The sequence below is a fragment of the Podarcis bocagei genome (assembly GCF_964188305.1).
Source record: "Podarcis bocagei genome assembly, chromosome: 2".
Lineage (NCBI taxonomy): Eukaryota > Metazoa > Chordata > Lepidosauria > Squamata > Lacertidae > Podarcis > Podarcis bocagei.
In genome coordinates, this window is record NC_138126.1 from 98,394,689 (window position 1) to 98,417,756 (window position 23,068).

General features: G+C 46.9%; 1 protein-coding gene across 5 annotated transcripts in view; it reads left to right on the forward strand.

The window, feature by feature from the left end:
• The window catches only part of CASKIN2 (CASK interacting protein 2), a 100,087-nt gene that overhangs the window by 12,158 nt on the left and 64,861 nt on the right, over positions 1-23,068 (forward strand). For all 5 annotated transcript variants that reach the window (XM_081185076.1, XM_081185074.1, XM_081185075.1 and 2 more), the window contains exon 2: positions 983-1,582. In XM_081185076.1, the coding sequence (XP_081041202.1) occupies positions 1,339-1,582 (244 nt within the window). In that variant the 5' untranslated portion in view covers positions 983-1,338. The remainder of the gene's footprint in view (positions 1-982; positions 1,583-23,068) is intronic.

Consider the following 23,068-nt stretch of genomic DNA (forward strand, 5'->3'; position numbering starts at 1 on the left):
CTGGTGGGGCAGATGAGACTGTTCACTCACTAGTCTCTTTGCTCTGTCCTTCAGTGGCATCTGCTTAGGCACCCCACTCTAACCTGGGGTGTTTATATTTGTTTGGGTATTAAAGGACAGTTGGGTGGGAGCAGCCATTGTGCATCAGACAAATTCTAGCAAGCCCGACATCCTATGCAGCTCTTGATATTATAGAGCTGGAGTAAGGACTGAATGCTATTTCCTGTGTACCAGTTCAAGGTCTATGTAGATGATCTGATTTCTCTCTTTGCATTAAACCTCCAGGGACTTCCAGGTATTGTCCGATTCTCAGCTCCCACCAGTCCTAGCCAGCACAGTTGATGGAAGTTGTAGTCCTTCAACATCAGGGGCAGGGGTTGGGGTGTGCAGGCTCCCCATCTCTGTACAAAACATAAGTGAAAGTGGCTGCCATGCTGTATTTGAATAATAAGCAAGTGATCTAATGAACGTGCATGGCTGCTGTCACACCACTGATGATCGAATATCTTGGACAGCTCTTGCAGAATTTGGAACATTGAGACCACTTAGTTTTAAGAGGGGAAGGTACTAGGATCTCATAACAGTAACAGGGCAGAATATTTTTTTAAAAACCCGAAGGCATGTGTGGTGCCTCTGCTAAAGTCTTTGAAGATACAGGAGAACTAGTGCTGTGTGTAATGTTTGGAGGATTAGATTTCTGAGCACAGTTGACACCACTCCTGATTCCTCTCCTTTATCCTCATTGAATCTTCTATGTACTTGTTTCACGAAGCCCAGCTTTCCATCTTGTCTCCGATCTTGGATTTTTCTTTTTCTTAGTAGTTAGTCAGAGTAGCAGCGAAAGTGTGTGCATGCGTATGCACACACAGCACACACATATGAACGGAAAATAAGCAAATTGGAATTCAGGATTTGGTTGGGCACAACATTCCAAAGAGTCAACAGCCTTTTTGAAAACAGATTCTGTCCTTCATCTTCACAGGTATCTGAACAACTGCTCAAGTGTTGGCTGCAAACAATCCGGATCTGCAGACCTGAAGCCTCGAAGGATACCTCTTACCTGTGATGGGCCTGGTATTCATCTAGGAAGAACTGGAGATTGCTTGGGACACCCCGGGCTTAGCGAAATATAGCCCCCTGGGTTGCCTGGACCTTTTAACAAACAATTAATTTCTCATTCCTGACTTCTACAAACAGCTGGGATCCAGTCCCTAAGCGCTGAATTACCATCCATTTAATTGACTGAATATTCTTTAACAAGGCCTCATCTCCTTTCCATTCCCTTGTAAAGAAGTGCAACTCCCGGTAGCATTTATCATCATTAACAGAGACTTTTTTATGTACTGTGGGATTTCTGAATATATTTCATTTGTTTGGCTTGCTCCTCCGCCCCCCACTTCTCTGGTGGAGTTTATCTTGACTAGTTATCGCACACACGGAGCACTCCGATGGCTTCATAAATCAGAGGAGCAGCTGCCCTTATTCATGATGGGGCGAGAGCAGGAGCTGATCCAGGCTGTGAAAAACGGGGATGTACCTGGTGTGCAGAAATTGGTGGCAAAGGTCAAGGCATCCAAAAGCAGTAAGTATCTCCCTATGTCTTATTGCAGCATTCTCCCATGATTGGTCAGCACCCACCAGTGAGATCGTAAGAGTCTTGTGACTGTTGGCAAAGAGCTTTTGGTTACTGCAACAAAAGGGATATGCTGTGGCTGGTGGTTGCTTCCAGGCTAAAGGTTGAAAGTAGCAGGCTAGTCTACAACGGGCGAACAGAGCATGGGCCACATGTGGACCACCAGTCATCAGGCGCTGGATATCTGTAGCCCATGCATGCCCTCTCTCCCTTCTTTATGTGATGTGCTGAGAAAGAGACTTCATTTTTTGGGTGTTGCATCATAGAAACCCAGCAAGCTGGCCATGGAGAAAAGAGAGCAGTCTCTTTCTCTGTGGGCAGCTAGTTGCATTTCCACGCTACACACTGAGAACAGTCTCTTTCTCAGCACACGGAAGCCAATGAGCTGTTCATAGAAGAAGAGATCCTTCTCTTTCTCCCAGGGCAGCTCACTATGCTCCTTTGCTGGGTCCTGAAAATTCTGGATTCTGGCTAATATGAAGACCACAACCACTTCTCTCCACCTCTTCCATGGGAATGCAGACATCCAGCGGAACAAAGCTTCCCTGCCCCTGACCTAGAACAAAAGGTGCCTTCATGCATTACATGGGACACAGGTATAAGTTGTCTTTACACAAGCGGAAGACTTGTTGACATGTGCAGCTCAGCTGTTGCATCCCTAGTTTGTACACTCATTGAATGTACTATGTGAAGACCCCTAATCAGAGCGTTCAATGGGTGGGTTTCATGAATCCTAGGTCTTAACACAACCGCAGGAGGCAACTGTTGCAGGAGTGGGGAACTTTTCTTGCCCTAATTTTATATAAATCCATAGGAGGAGGAACCATAAAATACAGCATGGGCAGGATCTGAGTGTAGAAGTGTAGGATGTGGCTCCAGTTGCAGTGGGGTGTGTGGACTGTGAGTTGCAGACTCGGCTCATGTTACTTCTGATAGCTAATCTGCAATAAAAGGAGACCTTGTCATCATGGTTGGCCTTGTTTCCGCAACACTTTGCTTTTCTTGGTCCCAACTACTTCCCAAGCTCAAGTGGTGCGGGAGCTGTGAGCAGACAGGATTCCACAACAATGACGAAGGATACTTTTTTTAAAAGGAAAATTAAAATAGATGCAGTGAGAGATCCTTTGTGGTGAAGTGCATTCAGGTTGCAGTTACTGTGGGACTTGTTGGGTTTTCTGTTTGGAGGAATGGATCAAGATAAGAGTCACCCCCTTCACAGGTGAGAGCAGCCTTTCTCAACCTTGCGTTCCTAGAACTTGTTGACAACTCCCATCATTCCTAGCCAGCATGGCCAGTGGTCATTGATGATGGGAGTTGTGGTTCAAAAATGTCTGGGGACCCAAAGCTGTGAGGACTGGGTTAGAGCTTGTGGATGGAAAGTCATTGACTTAACACAGATGTCTCCTAAACCCACTGAAATCAATAGGCTTGAGTGATTCAGGCACTGCTGGATTGGCGCCAGAAACTTTTTACTTGCCGTAATATTGCATAACAATGGCCGGCAAAGCCACTCACCTTGAGACCTGCACATTAAACGAGTCCTGCTTCTCTAACCTGTTGGTTCTGCCATCCTCTGTTGTGTATCCTCCTAAGGCAGGAGTGGAGAACTTGTGGACCTGTAAATGTTGCTGGGCTGAAACTTCCATCATCCTTGACAATTGGCTAGGCTGGCTGAGGCTTTTGGGAGATGGAGCCCAATAGCATTTAGAGGGCCACAGGTTCCCCAGCCTTGTTCTAAAGAATAGCAGTGTAAGTACAGTTGTAGCAGTCTGAATCCTTTGTACACATGTGGAATATTCCATCTTTCAGCTCCCAGGGAGAGATCTGCTCAGGGTATGGCTGACCTCTAGGGAGCAGTAGGAACCTCAACCTGTGACCAGCTCTATGGGTGCTGGTAGGAGGGTAGCAGCGCCCCAACCCCAGTGACCCATAATCCCCAGATTCAGTAATTCAGGTTTTAGCAATTCCCAGGAAAGAAGCATTTGGGAAAAGTGAGTTTAGGTCTTCCGTATATCACTCTGCATTGGTGATATGGCGGCTCATTCTCCCTTTGCCTGCCATCTTGGATGTGCAAAATTTTATCAATCAGGAAACATTAGGAGTGTTGGAATCTGCCTGCTACTATTCCTTGCTCTACAGCCCAGGTCCAGGGCTTCATTTGACCTAGTTGGAGCTCTGCCTTCTCTCTCCTTCAAAAACTTTGACAGGGGCCCTGTGTTGCTAGTTGCCTTTCCCTGTTGTGGATGGAAGGTTTGGAGACTTGATTTTCTTTAGTTCTTTCAGTGATATACTTAGGTGGCTGACTTTGGGCTTGAATCTTGTGGACCACTTTTCAAAACAAACCATGCTTGTTTGTTTAATCAAAAGAAACAATTTGGTAAGAGTAAGAGCAGCTTGGGTTCATGCATTCATTAATAGGAAACAGTAACTGGACTGAGGATTAAAAAAGGAAAAAACCAGGAGGAGATAAAAGCGCCTGGGTCAAGGGCTGCAAAGCTTCTTCTGATTGAGAAAAGGATGTAAGGAATTTCCCTGGTGCTGGGCTTAAAGGACAGATGCTTTGGCCACCCAAAAGCTACATCTGGGGGACATTCTCAAGGCTGTGACACAAGAAGCCGGATTACATAGAAGGATACCAGTGAGGGCTAAGGCGCTGCTCAGTGGTTTTGTGGCCGATATAAGGATTTGGGTGAGAATTTAAAAATAATCTGCCAGGAAAGAGATTGGGGCATGGGGCTGTGGGTGGCGAGAGTCTGCTAAGACAAACGTGCCAGCGAACCATCCCAAAAGAATTTCTTTACACCTGCTTTGAAGAGGCTGGGAATAAAGGGGTGAAAAGATTTGTTCCAGTTTTGTCTTCCATGACATAATGCTAGGGGTCGCGCCATCCTTTTGGGGCCAGTGGGCACCTTTGAACTTTTGAAAAAGCACTGTGGGCACCAGTCACAAAATGGCTGCCACAGGAGGAACGGCATAATGCTTAACACATCTTGGTGTGTTGGATAATAGCCACTGGCAGATACTGAGTTTAAGTGGATAACTGTCAAATATTGGCTGTATGTAGAATTAAAAAAATTAAGGGTGAAAGAAAGTGATGCCCTTTGAAGTAAAAAGCCAGCTTGGCTGAGGCATCTCTTAAATAGCAGTATGATGGGCCTTTCCACCGAGAATGAAAGACACAAATATGTTTGGATTGTACCTACAGGCCTTTATACCTAATCACCTAAGGGCTCTTTATAGATGGATCCTGGATTAAGGGTGCCAATGGACAACCTCAGTGGTGGGTAACCTGTAGCTCTCCAGGTACTTTGGGGCTAAAACTTCTCATCAGTTCTAGCCAGCATGACCAGTGGCCTGAGGCGAAGGGAGCTTCTTATCCCACAGCAACTGGAGGGCTACAGGTTCTCTGCCATGGCCTTCTGAATTTTTCCTTACCAAAAGAAGCTACTCTGCTTCTTTTGGATGGGACAGTGCTGCAGTTCCTTCGACAGCAGGGGTGGCGGCGGCAGGTTCAGCCCCCACTCTCCCGAAAGCCTTCTGTTCCTGATCCCTTACGATTCTCACTCATCCCCAAAACTGCACATACAAAGCAGAATGTTTGCCGCATTTTGCCGCTCATTAAAGCGCCTCTTTCCATATGACAGGCCGAGATGCTGAGTTTTTTAAAATCCCTCTAAGAGTCCTTCTGCTGTCTCAGTGGATTCAGCGCTGCGTCTCTCTGATTAGCCCTCGGGGATCGCGTGTGTCTAAAAAAAGTCGCTGCACGTAACCGAGAATCAAGAGCCAGTCCCGGCAATGGGAACTTCAGGGACACGTAGTTTTAATATTCAACGCGCATTTTCTCTGGGAGAGAGAGCATGGCTTGGAAAATGTAGCTCCGCAAATGGGTCACATCACCTATTATTGGGTGGCCCTGTGGGAACTGTGGGCAGTGGCCTATTGGGGGTGGGTGGGCAGCAGTGGACGGTTTGTTTTCATCCTGCAGCTGTGCTCTGGGACAGGGAAGCATGGGTGCTTTCCCTGCTTCAGATAATTCAACTGGAGGAAAGGGGGATTCTTCTTCAAACCTTGCACCTTCGCTGAGGAGAGAGCCCTTTTGACCCTGCCGAGTTGCCATAGGAGCTGTCACCCACAGCAGCAGCAGACGATTCTCCCCTTTTAAAACAACAACAACAACACAAACTTCTTTCTTTCCCTCTGTCAGCGTCTGAATGCAGCGGACTTTAATTGAAATTGTTAAACGACCCGTCAAGGCTTTGGGCTTTCTCCCTGATGATCAATCACTTTTTCGGCTGGACGCGCTTATTAACAATGGGCCAGTTGGCTGGGCTGGGGTGAGCCCCGTAGCCCCAGAGGAGAAGGGAAGGAAATAGGACTCGGGCTTTAGATTCCAGGGGGAGGAGGCAGCAGCAGTCGGTGGTTATTGTCCCTCGGAAAGGACAATGTCTGGTGAGCCTTTTTGGAGGGGGGGGGGAGGTTTTTTTTTAATTCAGTCAGCTCATAAGAGCAGGGTCTTTCTGAAGCTTGTCAAAGGTTTCAGTTGTATTCAGAGAACACACACTCCTCTTTGCATATCCCCTAAGCGCCTCGCGAAATTTGCCTACATGTAATCGCAGGAACTTGTAAGGAAGAAGTAGTCAAATGTAACCCTTAAAAATATGGGAAGGAAGACTTGGAGTGCCTCTTGGGCAGTATACACACAATACATTTTGAGTGCACATCCCCACAGAATCATATGAACTCTAATTTACTCCTCACAGAGCTACAATTCATGGCTGCCTTAACAAACTACAGTTCCTAGGTTTCTTGGGTGTGTGTGTTCTTTAAATATATGTTGTGTGCACACAGCCTTAATCTCATGGCTATGTTGTGCTTATATCTACTGCTGAGCCACAGTGACTCTTTTCATGAGTTGCCATAAATTTTGTGATCTTTCTGTGTGGGATTTCCCCCTCTGAAAATACTGTTGTTGCTGTTCTTCCATTGGTCTTCGCACATGCTGGGGGCTTTGTGTTTGAATAGATCCCATGATGGGATCTGAATGTATCCCATCTCTAGTCTTCCAAATTATTGTGGAGAAGTGACTAAGATCATCAGAAAACGTATAACCGCTGGGGAGATTTTCTCAATGTATCAGAAAGTAGACTGCCCTAATGCTTTCAGAGTTATCATTCTCAAGTGAAGGACTCAAACTGACATCAGAAACAAAGCACCATGCTTTCAACCACCTGTTTCTGTTCTGTCTGAGTAGCTACTGTGAATAAAAGCATGGTTTTTGAAATTCACCAGAGATTTCGGCAGAAGGCAAAAAGTGAGATTTGAGAGTGCTTCCAGGATGCTCAATCAGACAACTGGTGTGAACAGTTTCAATACCTAGGTATTGCAAACTGATCAACTAATTTTAAGGCAGTGTTCTCTGATGTGTTGACTGGTGGTGGAAGGAGACTGGAAGCTTCCAAATTAGGGACTGTAGGAGGCACTGCCAGTTTTTGTGTGCTCTGCCCACACTAGTAACAGACACCAGGAATGTGTGTAAGTGCTTTTCCTCCCACAGGCATAAGTGAACCAGCTAAAAGTAGTGCAAGCACTAAAAGTTAAAGGAAGGAATGAAGAATTTCATATATTCCGCAAGGGCAAACCTGGCTTTGCCTCAAGAGGAAGCTGAAGCTAATTCTGTTCCTTCAGGAGTGTATCCATATGAATCCCATGTTTTGCTTTGTTTGCAAACACAGATTTGCCACATTAACACATTATTATGCTTTTAGGTGTACATTTAAAACACCGTTCTCAAGTGTGCATCTAAAAAGCATGACATGTGAAGGAGCTTTTCCTATCCTTTGGGAGTGCTAAAACAGGACATTTAATATGAAGCACCTATCTGATAGAGGTTAGGTGAAACCATTGTGCTTTGACCGCTGTTCCCGCTACTTTATTTGAACCAGTACTTCTTGCATTTGCACATTACCTTTCCATGGGTGCATGTGAAATGTCTCAGGTAGACGCTGGAAAACGTTCTAGTTTGGGATCAACAGTCTGCAGCAGGCGAACTTCAATGAACCCTGTGTAGATAAGATCACAGGTATGTGTGATTCAGCATGCTCAACACCATTCACAAATCTTTCCACCCGTTAGCACCACAGCAAAATCTTCCTGGGATTTCAGCTTTTGGGTTGAATGTCTGATCTGTTTGCATGCCTTATAAATGCAGTTGTGTGTGCCGATTCTTTTGCTTGTTCTTCTGCAGCACCCTAGTTATTAAATGTTTGCTTTGTTCCATTCCTACATAAAACTCTTATATGCTGCATTGGTTGTCAGAATACCAAACTGAAGAACCTTCCCCAGCCCTAGTGCCCTCCAGGTGCCTTAGTCTACAAATCCCATCAGTTCCAGCTACCATAGCCAAGAGTCTGGGATGATGGAACTTTTAGTCCAACAATATCTGGAGAGCCTGCATAGTTGGGGGAGTCTAATCTAGGGAGATTCTGTGCGCTCCTTCTCTGCTGTAGGAGGAATCTGTTATCCATCATGGGAGGCACTTCTCATAAGGAGGGGGATGTTCCAGCAGGATATGTTTCTTTCTGAATTCCAGAGCTCTCAGATATTTCAAGAAATACTGCATTGGCTGCAAGAATGAGTCCTCCTGTCTCTTGGAACACCTACTCTCCATAAAACAATTGTAGTATTTCCGTTTGGGGATGTAAAGCCTGTTGCTGCTTGTGGTAGTGAAACTAAGGAAGGGAATTTATATTTAGTTCATTCTCATACAAAGAAGCAGATGGGAACAACTGCAGAGCTTCAGAAACACCCAGATGAAGCAGCAGCTTCAGGAAGATCTTAATAAGAGCAGAAGTCTAGTAGATTTGAAGCTCCAGTGGTCCCCAGTTAGTGGGCATATTAATTAGAGCAAGGGTGGGCAGTTGATAGATCAGGATGGGATCTACTGGTTATTCTCTGGGTGATTTGAAAAAAACCACAGTGTTTTCTAGATTGCTGAAATGAAAACGGACTCTTGTGTAAATGGATTGTGAAGACAGCTCAGTTCTGATGCTCAGAATTTATTTCCTGTACTTAGAATGTGCACAGAGACAACCAGTCCTTTAAATCTATGCCTTTTGCACTCTGCTCTCATTGGTAGATTTTGGGGCTCTAGTAAAACAACAGTAACAAGGTAGATCCATCAACCTTGGAGTCTGTCCACCTCTGGCTTAGGGAAACCTTAATTCACATTCCCCAATGGTTTAATCAAAATTGTCCTCTTTTAAGGACTTTTCTCTTGCTTTAGTGAATTTGACATCATTTGGACAGTCACAATTTTGTCTGGGGTATTTTTTAGTTAGCCCCCCTCCCCAAATGTAAGGCCTATGGAAAGCTTTCTGTTATAATATTTCATATTTCACATTCAAACCAGCCAAAATTGGAGAAATGAATGTTGCTATGACTGTTCAAATTAAGCCTACCGTAATTTCTCCAAATTCCATAGGATGCCGTTTAATTTTCTGATTTTTAGATTACCCTCCAATATGTGACACAGAAAAATGTACTGCATCAAGCAGGGGAGCCTTTTGTACTTAGAACTGCTTGCTGTCCCTGTGTAGAAAAAATGTCATTATTTCTTTGCATGTGTGATTTGAATGGATGCACATTTAAATATATCACTGATTAACATTGTGGAAGAGTTCCTTAAAGCAAGCAAGCAGAAACCAGCCAGGAGGTGAAAACTGCAAAGACAGTTTAAAAACCCAAGGTTGTGATCACATTTTGTTGCATTGCGGTGGGCCAGGCAACTTGCCTTCAGCATATCAAAATAGGCAGTATTAACCCAGCAAGTGCATTCATAAGGAGCAAATACAGGAGTCAGGAACCAACAGCTTTTAGATCAAATGCATACCCTCCAAGTGTCCTGATTTTCCAGGGACAGTCCCGGAATTACGAAAACCATCCTGGCTTCTGATTTGATCCCGGAATGTCCCTATTTCCCCTGCTGGTGCTTATCCCGAGTGGCATCTCGTTGACTCTCCATGGTGAACGACGGTATCATGGCATTGAGTCTGAGGATTCTATTGGAGTTTTCCCAGAAAAAGAGATAGACAGGCAACAATCAGCACTGAAGCATCCCTGTTTGGGATGCTGGCTGGCTTCTATACTGGAACTGGCTGCAACTGCCCACCACTCTGCGGGGGCCAACAGAGGGACTTTGTCCTCTGTTTAGCACATCTTAATGGTGGGAGGAGCCTCTCTCCCTGCTGAGTCAAAGGCCACAGGGATGTGGGCTTTTGCTTAGAGCAGTGTTTCCCAAACGTTTTTGGGCAACGGCACACCTGCTTACCGGAAAAAAATCTCGCGGCACACCACCATTAAAGCCCCGCCCCCGTGACGTCAGCGCGCAGCGTCACGCCGGGAGGGACGCACAAAAATGAAAGTTTTTTCCCTCCCCCTTGCCGGGGTGGGAGGAGGCAGCAGAGCGAGGGCAGCTGAGGCGGCGGCGGCAGCTGAGGCGGCGGCGGCTGCGATAGCGGGCGGAGGAGGAGCCGTCGCCGGGAGTTGCTGCTGCTGCTGTTGCTGCTGCTGCCCGGACATGCCGGCCTCCTCCTCCTCCGCTGTCTCGCGCTCCTCCCTTTTGCGCGCGCTGCCCCGCCGCTCGGCACGACCACCGCGGAGCCGCCCCGGCTCGACGCGGATCCTCCCTGCCGCCTCTCGCCGCCGCCTCTCGCCCGCCTCCCTCCCACGGCACACCAGCCGGTGTCTCACGGCACACTAGTGTGCCGCGGAACACCGGTTGGGAAACACTGGCTTAGAGAGCTCCTCAGCCTCTCTCAGTCGAGATGTGAGTGGGGAATGGAGAGAACACACAAAGTTCATTTACTAGATTAAACAGACTGCTAAACAGCAAAAACAAAACAAAAACTTACTAGGTCACCCCGTCCTTGAGGTAATGTTCAGGAGGGTCACCATGGTACATATGCTATGTTTGGTTTTGTCCAGACAGCTTGTGTTAAAATGCTCTAGAGCTCCTGAGGTGTATATTAAGTCATGGTGTGGCTGTGAACCCCTCTGTTTGCGTTAGGGATAAGGGCTCACCCTTCTGTGTAGAAGCTGGTTAAATCTCCATCCATTAAAATCCCATCTCGGAGGGCTAATCTTTAGTGCTAGGCAATCTGCACACCCCTTGTGCGATTAGGTTCAGCAGTTCCACAACTGGCAAACAAACCCCCTCTTCAGATCTGAGTGACAAGGAGGGGCAGGGCAGGGAGTTTCAGGAAAGAGCCATAATAGTGTCTGGAAATCAATGACAACTGAGTTCTGCTTTATCGGCCTTCTTCCGCTTCTCCACTCTGACTGTGCCCCACCAGTGGGGGGTTTCCATCCAGCGGTTGCTGAGTTGTGTGCCAGCAGTCATGTCCACTTGGCATTCTCTCCTCACGCTGGGGTCTCTGAAATCCAAGGTGCCTCTTGCAATGGGTTAGGCCCCTAGCCGACAGCGGTCATTAAAAAAGGGCCACTTCTTTTTTGCAGGCTGTGTGTATGTGTGAGTGAAAATGAGCCAGGCCTAAGAATTAGAATTTGAAAAGAAACCAGGTGAAATTAGATACAGTGGTACCTCGGGTTAAGTACTTAATTCGTTCCGGAGGTCCATACTTAACCTGAAACTGTTCTTAACCTGAAGCACCACTTTAGCTAATGGGGCCTCCTGCTGCTGCCGCGCCGCCGGAGCACAATTTCTGTTCTCATCCTGAAGCAAAGTTCTTAACCTGAAGCAGTATTTCTGGGTTACTGGAGTCTGTAACCTGAAGCGTATGTAACCTGAGGTACCACTGTATTTCTGATTTCTTCCTCTCCCTCTCCACCTTGCACTTTGAGGTTTGCTATAGTTGGGAAAAGAGTCATCCATTTCTCTGCACCACCACCCCCCTTCTACTTTAGCAGTGCTACCCAGATCAAGGGCTAGGCTTCCTTTGATGGGCCTAAAATCAGCAGCACCATGTCCCCAAGGCCAGCACAATAAGATAAGCTCCTTCAGCTAATGCTGTATCACAGAGAGTGAGTGGGGGTGAGAGAGGCTCAAGAAGAAAGTCTGCTCCAATCTAAAGGAGAGAGGTGAACAAGGTTCTTGCTGGTCATGTTCTCTTGTCATCTTTCTTACTGGGTCCCTTTGGACTGTTAAATCTAAAGTGCTAGTTGACTAGTGAACCATACTGTGGGCTTTGCTCCTCCCTTGGTGTGAGTGGGTAAACAAACCATGACGGGGATAGCTTAGCATGACATCTGAACAAGGAGCTGTGGTTTATTTCATCCTAGCAAACCACTGTCACTAGCCAGCCTTAATTCATTGTTTGTTGTTGGACATGTTGTTGGAATGAAGCAAACCACAGTTTTGGGTTTGGGCTTCACACTAAGACTATCCTGGTTGCAGTTTGTTTACCTGTTTGCTAGGGATGGGAGAGAAATTTGGGGTTGCGTGTTAATGTGAATCTGTTAATCTGCATTTCCTGAAACAATATGTGAATGGAAACACAGCTGTGCTTCTGAAAGTCGTGCTTTTCTAAATTTTGCAATGCAGTTCTACAGCCAAACAAATCTGTTCGAAAATGTGTATGTTGGGGTAGCATATGCACAAACATGCATATATTAGTGAAAATGTAAAAAATACTTTATATTAGAGAAGACTGATTGCAGAAGAGTGTATGCTAGCTTTACAAATACGTGTATTTTCAGAGAAATTCTCACTAAGATACTGATGAATTTTCATGAGGATTTTTTTTAATGCAAGCAGATAAGGAACTGTGAGTTTAACTTAAGACTGGAACAATGAGAAACTGAAAGAAACCGAAATGGGCCAAATCTGTTCTTCCCTACAACTTCTAGGAAAGGAAAAGCCAAACATTCCTGTTTAGATAAGTCTACCCAGATGCTTATAAAGTTGACGTAACCTTAATCTATTTCAGAATTTTAACTTTTGTATGTTTTAAAGGTAGGGTTGTAAATTTGCCTTGCTTTTTCTGCTTTGCCATTTGTAAATCACTTCAAGGTTTTCTTACACTCAAGAGGTGTATCAATTTAATGAAATCAATCAATCAAGTGCTTATGCCGTATGCAGCACTGCATAGCTCCTGCATGGGATGGTTTACTAAGCCATAGTCAAGTGGATTGTTGTTACGGGCAGTCACCTAGCCCAGAGGAGAGCCACTGTGTAGTGGTCCGAGATCTTTCTCTGTGGCAAGGCTGTCACAAGCATCGTAGCACTGTTGGGTTTGGGCTGGCAGGCTCCAAAGCAGGAGGACGACGACAAAACGGGAGTGGGAGGCTGAATGGTGAGAATGGAGGGCCGGAAATCTCCCCTTTCCACCTTGACTTCCATTGTTTGTAAAAAGGGAGCAGGGATGCCAGTTCTCCCTGCAGCTTTTATCCAGAGCAGAGAGCCTTGGTGGAGGATGGGGAGGTCTTGGCACAACCAAGGAGGGAGGCAGATCTGGAGCTTGAACTGCAGAGTGCAGTCTTGTTGCCTAGATCCAAACACCTCCTTCTTTGAAGGGAGCAGGTGCACTCACCCTGACAGAGCACATGACATTCCCACATGTGAGCGCATCGTGCCTCAACTTTAAAAGCTTGGTGGGTGGAGCATGGAAACTTGTTGGAACACCTCTGTTGCTTCCATACTGTTCTGCACCTCTTGCCCTGCTCTGGAATTCCTGAACCATGACTCCTGATCTTGTGTTTGCTGAGCCTAAACTGTTGTTTGCCTAAGTACAAGTCTCTTTCTTACATCTTAAGAAAGTAGTAAAAGATGTGGGAGCCAGGACATGGGCCAGCCCTGTTCTGCAGCAGTTGAAGCGACCTGCAACGGGCAGGGGGTTAGAAGAAGGGCAGGCATTGATGTTTGAATGGTGCACAGAAGACTTTTTTCAAGTGGGGGAAAAGACATTTGGGCTGCAGTTCAAGCGGCATGATATCTGCCTTGCATATATGCGTCTAACTGTTAATGCTTCTAACTGCATATTACACACAGCTTATAAAACCATGCTTCATTATGATGGGTAGAAAAGCCTGTCTGTTGCAGGCCTGCTTATGGGTGGCAGTGCACTTCTGTGCACTCTTGAGGAGAGAGACGGGTGCATTGTGCCCCCTGCACATCCCAGGTCGCCCAGTGTCATGGGCAGAGAGCCAAGATGCCTCGCTGTAGCTGTGCCACCAAGTGCAGTTTTCTTATTAATTTGTAAATGGCAGTTATTCCCTTGGAGAGCTCTCTTGCACACCTGAACCCTGCAGGAAGCAGGATCAACCTCCCTGCACACCACTTGATGCATGGGGGTGTCAATCCTGCCCTATTCCATTAAAAGGGGTTCTCAGATGCCCCGAATCCAGCTGGCTGTTAGGTATTTGGAAACCGCTTAGCTCTCAAATGGAGCCGCTGAGAACTGTTTGCCACTATCTAAAGACTGTGTAGCCCTAACCTGACCTGGGCTCCACTTCTTGGTCACATGAGAAAGTGACATAATTCCAGTAGTGACATTTACATGCCAGTAAAGAGTACTTGGCTGGCCACATGCCTCTGGAGGCATTTGGTGGTGACGACAATGATTTGTTGCTCTGCCACAGTACCTGGCAGTCAGAGGTGTACTTCCTTCAAATATGGACGTTCGCCACTGGTGCTTCCATTCATTCTTGAGATAGTAACTTGCAGTGTTGTGATGTAGCCCAGTAGTCTGACAAAGCCACTTTACCGCATGAACAACAAAGGCAAAAGTCTCCTTAGGGTGCCTTTTCAACCATTGTGCAAATTGACCCAAAGGCATGGTAATGCTAATAATAGAATCATAGAATTGTAGCGTTGGAAAGGACCATGAGGGTCACAACTAATCTACGGCAACGATTGGGCTAAGAAGTCCAGACTTGCCGACTGGTCCAGGAGCAAGCAGGGGAAAAAGTGGAGGCAGTTATGGGACACAAGGGAAACGTGCTAACACAGCAGGTTGGAGCCCCAACATTGCACACTTTATTTATAAATGGTGTGGCTGTTATTTACTTGCCCATCAGTCCCTGTGTTGGAGTAATTGCTTGTAGGAGCAAGTAGGAGAGGACAATGGATGAATGGACAACTGTAGCACAAGTCTCTGTGACCTTGCTATTTTCCAGAGGTGGTTGGCTTACAACTCCCAGCTTCCCTGGACATCAACCATGCAGGCTGGGGCTGATGGGAGCTGGAGTCCAACGACATTTGAAGAGCCGCACATTCGCTATCCCTGTGTTAAAGCGACGGCTGCAGCCTCCAGGCCAGGCGTTGGCAACCCTACCAGCTCAACCTCATTGGCTCCCTTGTGCTTTTGCATGAGCATTTCGTGACATTGAGGGCAGCCGAAGGAGCAGGAATGTTTCTCTGTTGCTTGCCATTGGGAGGGAAAGAGTTGGAAGAACGCTGCTTTCATTCATCAGGTTCTGTATTGTTGTTGAACGGAGCTTCCATTTGACAGCCCAGCTGGAAGGAGATGGCTTCATCTGGAATGGGCTCCATGGAATGTTTGGTGCAGTGCAGGCTATTCCCCAGCGAGGCTCTGAAAAGAGTTAAATCTGCCAAGATACTTTGGATTCCTATACACTCTCCGTATGTGTATGCGCGCGTGCATGTTTAAGAGTGCTCAGCCTGCCTTGGCAGTGAGCCAGTGCTGGAGTTGCTGCTGCTGAAACAAACTATGAAAGTCCAAAAATCCCCCTGTTTTGACTGCTGAAGTCAGAGAAGGGAGGTGGGGGTGAACCCCGCCTCCCTCCTCAAATAGGAAGGTGGGTGCACATGGGCTCCCCACCTTCCAGTTCGGATTATGGGTTTGGAGCCAGAGTTCTGAAGCCAGGGGGGGTGGCACTTTGTAGGTGGAAGCCCCACCTGCGTTAGTAAGGCTCTCCAGCGGTTTTTAAGCCTGTCTGGAAATGCCCGCTGCCTCCCGGCAACTGCTCTAGCTTAGCAATCCGATCTCCTGGCAGTGGTGTCGATGATATCACCCCAATCAAGGGCTTAGAAGAAAGCCAAGGAGCTGTGCAACTCACGTGTCAGGCAGGAGCGTGTGTGAGCGCGCATGGGAGAGAGAGAGAGGAGACCTTAGCAGCCAGCGATAAGGGGAGAACTACACTCCCTGGCGCCGTTTGACAAGAGATAAAGAGACAAAGGAGCACCTATTCTTCCTCCTTTCACGCCACTGTAGGCTGCAGCAGAACATGTAAAAAGATACTGCAGGGGCTGGAAGTCACTGTACACACCGTGCTCCTCCAGTGACCCTCATCTTGTACCTTCGGAGCATGAATCCACCTGGCATTGCCCAGAGTTGAAGGGTCCAGTTTGTAGTTTCAAAAGTTGGCTGTCCCTTCTGGGTCCAGGGGAGGAGCAGCTGTTGCCAAGCGAATACTGAAACAAATAATTGACCAGGCCGCCTTGACTCCGTGGGGCCTTAGCAATGGGTTGCCTTTGGGGTAGAGGGGGAGGCCTGTGCTTCTGCATACCTGCCCTTTGACTCGTCCTCAGCAGAAGTGGTTGCATAAATATATTTCTGGGTCCAACTTTTGCAAGATAAAGGTCACTGCGTACTCCACCGGGAGCTGGCTTTTGTGTACACAACAATGGGAAAGTAAGGCTGGCCTCTCTCTGCAAGGAACTTGCTAGTTGCCTTGCTTTACCATACAACTCTTCTACTTGCGAGCATGGGGCACAAACAGAAGGATCGTAAGCTAGCAAAGTAGAGAGCCCTCCACAAATTTGGGGTCCTTTTTGCCCTCCTCTGCCATGTGGACTGTGCCATAAGTGTCCCTGTGCTGACGGCAGTTGGGCAAAGACCACCTGAGCCAGGAAATTGTGGCCCTTCAGTTGTTGTGGGACTCCCAACTCCCACCAGCCCTAGTCATAGAATCATAGAGTTGGAAGAGACCACAAGGGCCATCAAGTCCAACCCCCTGCCAAGCAGGAAACAGTCAATGGTGAGAGATGCTGGGAGTTGGAGTCTAGCAACTTAGGATCTCCACCTCTGATCTGGGCACTTGGTGCATAAGCCTTGTGTCAGGGACTGGCTGGATGATGGAGAGTGGTGGGAGGTGCCAACCCAAGAACCATCCCCCAGGGATGATACAGAGGAGGAAGAAGGCTTAGACCTGGGGCAGTGGTGGTGGGACACAGGATACAGGTAGGAGGAAGGGACAAGCTGGGAGGCGGTAGAAGCAGGAGGCTTCAGTCAGAAGAAGAAAACCATTCAAGGGCAAGGCTGGGTGCCGAGGGTCTCAGTTTGAGCACAGACTCTGAAAGAGAGGACAGAGAGGAGCCAGACTCTGCTTGTTTGGGGCAAAGGCCTATCTCATCCCAGAATCCTAGTCTCAGTAGCCAAGCAGATGCCTATGGGAAGTCCACAGGCAGGAAAAAGTACAGATGGGTCCGTGGGCCAAGAGAGTAGAAGAGCACCAGAGGCTCCATCATCTGGGTGCATCTCTGGTCTTCCCTCTGGCCCTTGCAGATGCAGATAATTTTCCTTTGGCCTAATCTCATGGAATGCACTCTGCAAAGCAGCGGAAAGAAGAGCAGTGGAATGAGCAAACCTGGCTTAGCATTTAGCAGATAAATTAACGTACAAGACAACTCATCTCCAGGCAGAAGAGCGTAAGCTGAATGTTTACATATCTTCTGCCAGTCTGTTAAAAGGTACCAGCCCCGTCCGTGTTGCACCACACCCTCTGGGACCAAAGGTGCAACAGCCTTTTGTAACTACGGCAGTTGAGCTGCCTGTGGCAAAAAGCAATTAATAAATGGTTTTGGTTGTTGTTATTAAATGTTTTGGGAACAAGGAGCACTATGGGTATGCAATGTCTTATTTTGAGGAATTGTGTGATGCTGAAATAAGGCATGTATCCATCTCACAACAGTATGCATTACAGTGAAGGCCTTTTAAAAAGGTCCAAGTAATATCATGAATAAAGTGTTGGGCATGAACTGGACAGGGAAAACTCAGTCTTTGTGCTAAACAGTAAGGAAAGTGGGCTGGACTGGACAATGCTTAACACACTCTCAATCCAGCCCATCCTATGGAGGGTGATGCAAACTTGCCTGCCTGCCTTACTCTTCCCACCTTTTGCACATGTCTTTATAAGCGACGGAGCGTCAGCATATAGTTCAAAATTGACATAGCAAATTAGAACCCACCTAACTGAAACAGTTTGTGATTCTGCCCTTTGTGTGTAATCTGTCTGCAGGGCATTCTGCCCATGCAGGGGCAAGGCTAATACATTAGGTGGGCCGGGAAGAGACCCACATAGATGTCTAGATTCAGGGATGCGTGGGAGGGTACAGTTCAGTGGGAAGGGTGACCATTGCCCCGTCTGGCTCAAATTCTGTGGCTAGACGGTGCACTGGAGGAGTGTGACTCAGATGGCCAGTATACTGCTTCTCCTACACAGGAAAGCAGGCAGAGGTGGAATTTCCCTGGGTACCATCCTTTAGTTCCCATCAGGTTTTCAGGAAAACCCCTCAGCAGAACAGGAAGTACAGAGAAGGGGTTTCCCTGATGGCCATAGCCTTGAATGGTTAGGCTTGATGGGAAGGCACCAGCTTATGGAAGGCTGGCCTAGTTGCTGCAAAAGCGTTCACTTCCAAGGGGCATATTTTATTCTGCTCTCCAGATCTGGATTTTCTGCCCTTGCGATTTTGAATTTTTGCTACAGACATGCAAGTGCTTTATCACGTTTATTTGTTAAGAACCATAATCGTTGGGCATTCACTCCATTTTTAAAGTAGGTGCTGATGTTCAGTGGATCCAAACCTTCCCTTCTTATGGGGGGGGGGGGCAGGGCGTGAAACTGATTTGGTATCAACTAACTCCTGTTCCTACAAAATGAAAAGCTGACACAGATATTGAGAGAGGAAGTTTTTATTGGTAGAAAGTTTCAGTTGAAGCAGTCCTGGAGGCATTCAGAAAGGAAAAAGAGGTGGTGGTGATGGACCTTAGACTGAGGGTTGGACTCAGATCTGAGAGACAAGGGGTCACTCAGGCATGGGTGACCTTGAACAAGGCACTTTCCCTACCTAACTTACCTCACAAGTTACCGCAGCAAAGGTGTAAAAGAGCCACATGCGGCTCCAGAGCCGCGGGTTGCTGACCCCTGGACTAGATGATCCTCAGGTTCCCTTCCAACTCTGAAACTGAAGAGTAAAAGAGAGAAAAGAAGGAAAGGTATCATGGATAAGAAATGCTTTCTGAAGGCAAAGGAAAGCCATTCAGAATTGTCAAAAAGGATCCTGTGTTATTCAGAGCAGCTTCAAATCTCATACGTATAAGATGATTTGCGAAAAGCAAATTAGCATTCCTCTGTTACCAAATAGTCTTTTTACCATGACTGAGATTGTTTTTAAAAATTGCCCTACGTATTAAAAAAGTTGATAGCAGCATTGAACAAAATAAATATTTTATTTCTGTACATTTGAGGGGGGCAGGGGAGTGACACCTGGAGAGGGATGTACTTTTTTTCTTGTGATTTAGAAAATTGCCTTACGATATGTTGAGAATCGTTGGACCAAACCATTTCAGGGGAAATCAACCACAAACTTCAGTGCAATTTGTGCAAGCATAGGAGGAATAGGACGATCTGTGCCCACATGTGCAGGTGGGGCACAGAACATCAGATGGGCCTCACACTCTCTCCCCACCTCCTTGCATTGGGCCAGCTGAGGAGGGCAAGTACCATCAGAACTGGTAAACGGAGAACAGGAATTTTAACAGTACATAGTTAAGATGTTGGGGCATGCCACCTTCAATGTCTTGGGCTACAACTTCCATCCACATGGCACCTTGTGGCTTCTAAAGAACTTCTTGGATGGCTTCTAGAGAAGGGTGGCTTCTAGAGAATGCCTTGTTGGCTAGCCCTGTCTTACATGTTAGACTTCCAGAAAAATAAGGGAATGATGTGCTACTGCACTTTGTGATGTGATGTGCACTTTGGCAGACTTCTTGTAGCAAATGATACTGACAGTGATCATGTCCTAAGTTCTGCTTTACCAAGCATTTGATTTCATCAGAGCCACTGCCACCCACAGCTTGGCTTCTCTGCTCCAAGTGTTTGCAGCCCTACTTATCCATTCATCTTCTCCCTTGACTCACCTACTGTTCAAAATAACACATGAGATACACCCAGAAAATTATTGTGCGGTTAAGAACAACTTGCTAACATCGTTCTGACAAAAATAATTCAGGGGCATGATTTAATATGCCTACCTGTGAGCAATCCTGCACGTGTCTATTTAGAAATAAGTCCTGTTGAGTTCAGTGGGATTTACTCCCAGGTAAGTGTGCATAGGATTGCAGCCTCAGTCTGTTATTGGCAGCTAGAATCTAATTGCCTGTGATACAACCATGGATATCAGCAGTACCGTCTGTTATCTGTAGACGTTACAAGTTATTGAAACCTTTGGTTAATTATTGCCACAGATAAGAGTTGTATAGTCTCACGATCCTTCGATAATATCAACTCCCAATCTAGCAAACCAAGTAGCTGAGTTCTGCAGCTGCATTGGAAGTAAGTATTCTGAGGCGTGCAAGAAACTGGGATGTTCTGTAATGGTAGATGTCATCCCCTCGTGTTGCTTTCCTTTTTCTTGTTAAGCAGAACTGTAGGGAGATCTTGGAAATGAGGATTGACCCACACCTGACTTGTGTAGATAATTGCCACTGATGCGTCTTTCTCCATTCCATATTATTTTTGAACTTAACTGCTGCACTACAGGAAGTGTTGTAGCTTGGTAGAGGAGTATGCAAAAGGTCCCAGATTCGATCTCTGGCATCTCCAAGTAGGACTAGGAAGGACATCTCCATGAAGCCCTGGAGAACTGCTAGCCAGTCAGCATCAACAATACTGAGCTAGATGGACCATTGGTCTGACTTGATGGAAGGCAGCTTCCTATGTTCCTGGTGATAATGTTCATAGATCACATGACAGTGAGACCCATATGTTCCTGCTGATCTATTGGCAGAGAAGCAGATGTTTCTGAAAGACCTGCTGTATACAAGTTCTATCCAATATCACTAGTACCTCCTGTAGTGAAAGCGTAAACAACAGCTCCACTTTCTCTGCACATTCATCATCTAATATCCTCACTCCATGATGGCTCCTTTTAAAGCTACGGCAAACAGTCTTAATGCGCAGCCAAAGCGAGCCTACCATGTTTGCTTGTGACGCCCATTCCTTCAAACAGGGTTAATCTTCCTGGGAAATACTTTGTACTCAATGAGGATGCTTTCAGATTTATCCATTGTAGTGTGATTGAAACTGACCTGCGATGTTCTAATGGATGCAGAACCACCAAGGGAGATGTTTATATACAAGCAAGTGGAAGGTGTCTATTTGCCACTGCCCTCTCCTACCCCATGTTTACCACCTGAAACAGTTGCCTAATGTTGATGATGATAAATGTAAAGGATGGATACCCAGTCTATGGGCATATCTTTTTCTGCCTGCTGTGCAGTGGAATATTTACTGTGTAATTCTGAATGAGGACTAGACATCCATTCCCAGTGAATCCCACACTGAAGCTAATCCATAGGTTCATGCCAATACTTAACATAATGTAAAGGGACGGCTTGGCTGCCATACTGTTGTCTCACAGTTAAATCCTGCCTCCGGCAATGTCAACAGGCCACATCCCAGCCCCCTTCCGTTGGAGGTCCTGAAGAACCAGTACTATTGTCTTAGTGAACTGGACAGCCCATCTGCTGCCTCTCTGTGACCAGAAATCCAGCTGACCCCGTGGCCGAAGCCCAGTTGCTGCTCTCGGCCAGAGGCCTGCGAAGGGTTGCCTCCAGCTACTCTCCATTTGGCAACAGGTCACCTTCCAAAGAAGAAAACTGCCAAGCAGCGATTCTGTTATAGTCAAGCACCCTGGTAACTCGCAGAGCCACCGTGGCCGATTTGCACATGTCAGTTGCATGTGCCCGGCAATGTGTTCCGTCGAGTGCTCACTCAGCCCTAGGAAAGGTGCGGCTCATTTCCTCGCACACGGCTGCCAGTTCTCTGAGCTAATGCTCCATTTCTCCCACATAACCCTCAGAGCTCTGTGTCTTGGAGCATCTGTTTCCTTGTCTATATATAGCAGCACTTGCTGGCTTCCGCATGGAACTGTGTTCTTAGGGATGCTTTTTCTGCACCCCCCCACTTCAACCCAAGTCCGGACTTTGGGTAACGACCATGTTGCTGAGGGAGAGCTTCCCTTCCCCACCCCACCCCCTCTTTTTGGTTGTTGGAGCTCCCCTTAACCCCCAAATACAAGCCTTTCTAGGAGTGCCATCGTCCTGGAGCTCAGAGGCATTGGGGCTGAGGACATACCCTGCTTCCTCCTGTTAGATCTCTTCTCACCAAAGGTTGCTTTCCTCTTCCTCAGGTGTTGGAGCAGACAATTGCCTCTGGCTCCTTCCGAGGCTGTCACTTTGCATTGGCTCTTCTCAGGCATTTGGGAGAGGCAGTTTTGCTCTGCTCACATGCACCCGCTCCCCATCAACGTTCATTCCCAACTTAGTGCAGTCAAGTGGGCTTCCAAGTCCATAGCCTTGAAAGTTGTACGTATTATTGCAGGGTATTATTGAGTATACTGTCGTCAACATGATGCAATGGTGATGCATGAACCCCACCTACCCGCTTACATCATAAATAGAACTTCTTAGAGCTTCATAAACAAATAATAATAATAACCCCAGCAAGTATCTGCCCGCAGTGACCTCACAATCTAAAATCCATAGCAGAGAAGAAGGAGGGGAACAGAGAGAGAGAAACAAAGAAAGAAAGATGGCTTGCTTCACAGAATTTGAAAGGCAAGCTCCTTGCAAGGAAAAACTGGCATATCAGGAAGAGGGCTAGATAAAGCTTCAGGAAGTTTGTTTGACGAACGTTCAACAATTTGATTGCTCTGCTGCCATCTGAAGTGATACAGACCAGGAAGGACTCTTGTCGTAAATTTGTGGAATACGGGTTGCCTTCTTTTGTCCCATCATCATTTCTTCATCATCTTCCCCTTGTGTAAGCTGTGTGTAGCTGAAAAAGGCCTGAGGTTAAGTGCAGTTGCCCTGTTCCTTCACGATGCCTCTGCCCCACACCTCTTATGTCAGTCCTAGGCAAAATTCTCTGGGCGTCTCTTTCCCATACGGCATATCCCAGTCCTCTTAGACTAGGCGTGTGGCGAACCATTGCATAGCATGCTTCTGTGACTCCCCCTGGATTGTAAACAGATCGGGTTCCCCTGGCAGGCAATCTATGAAAGCCAGGCAAGTCTCTGCATGACGAGCCCTACAACTCCTTTGACTTGGAGCAAATGTAGCTGCAGGTCAGGGGAGGCCCCAGGAGTCATGCCGAGGCCAAAACATTTTGTTATTTATTCTTCCCAACCCCTTGAATGGTTGCAGTCGGTGGGATCTTAGGGTGACTCCACTAGTC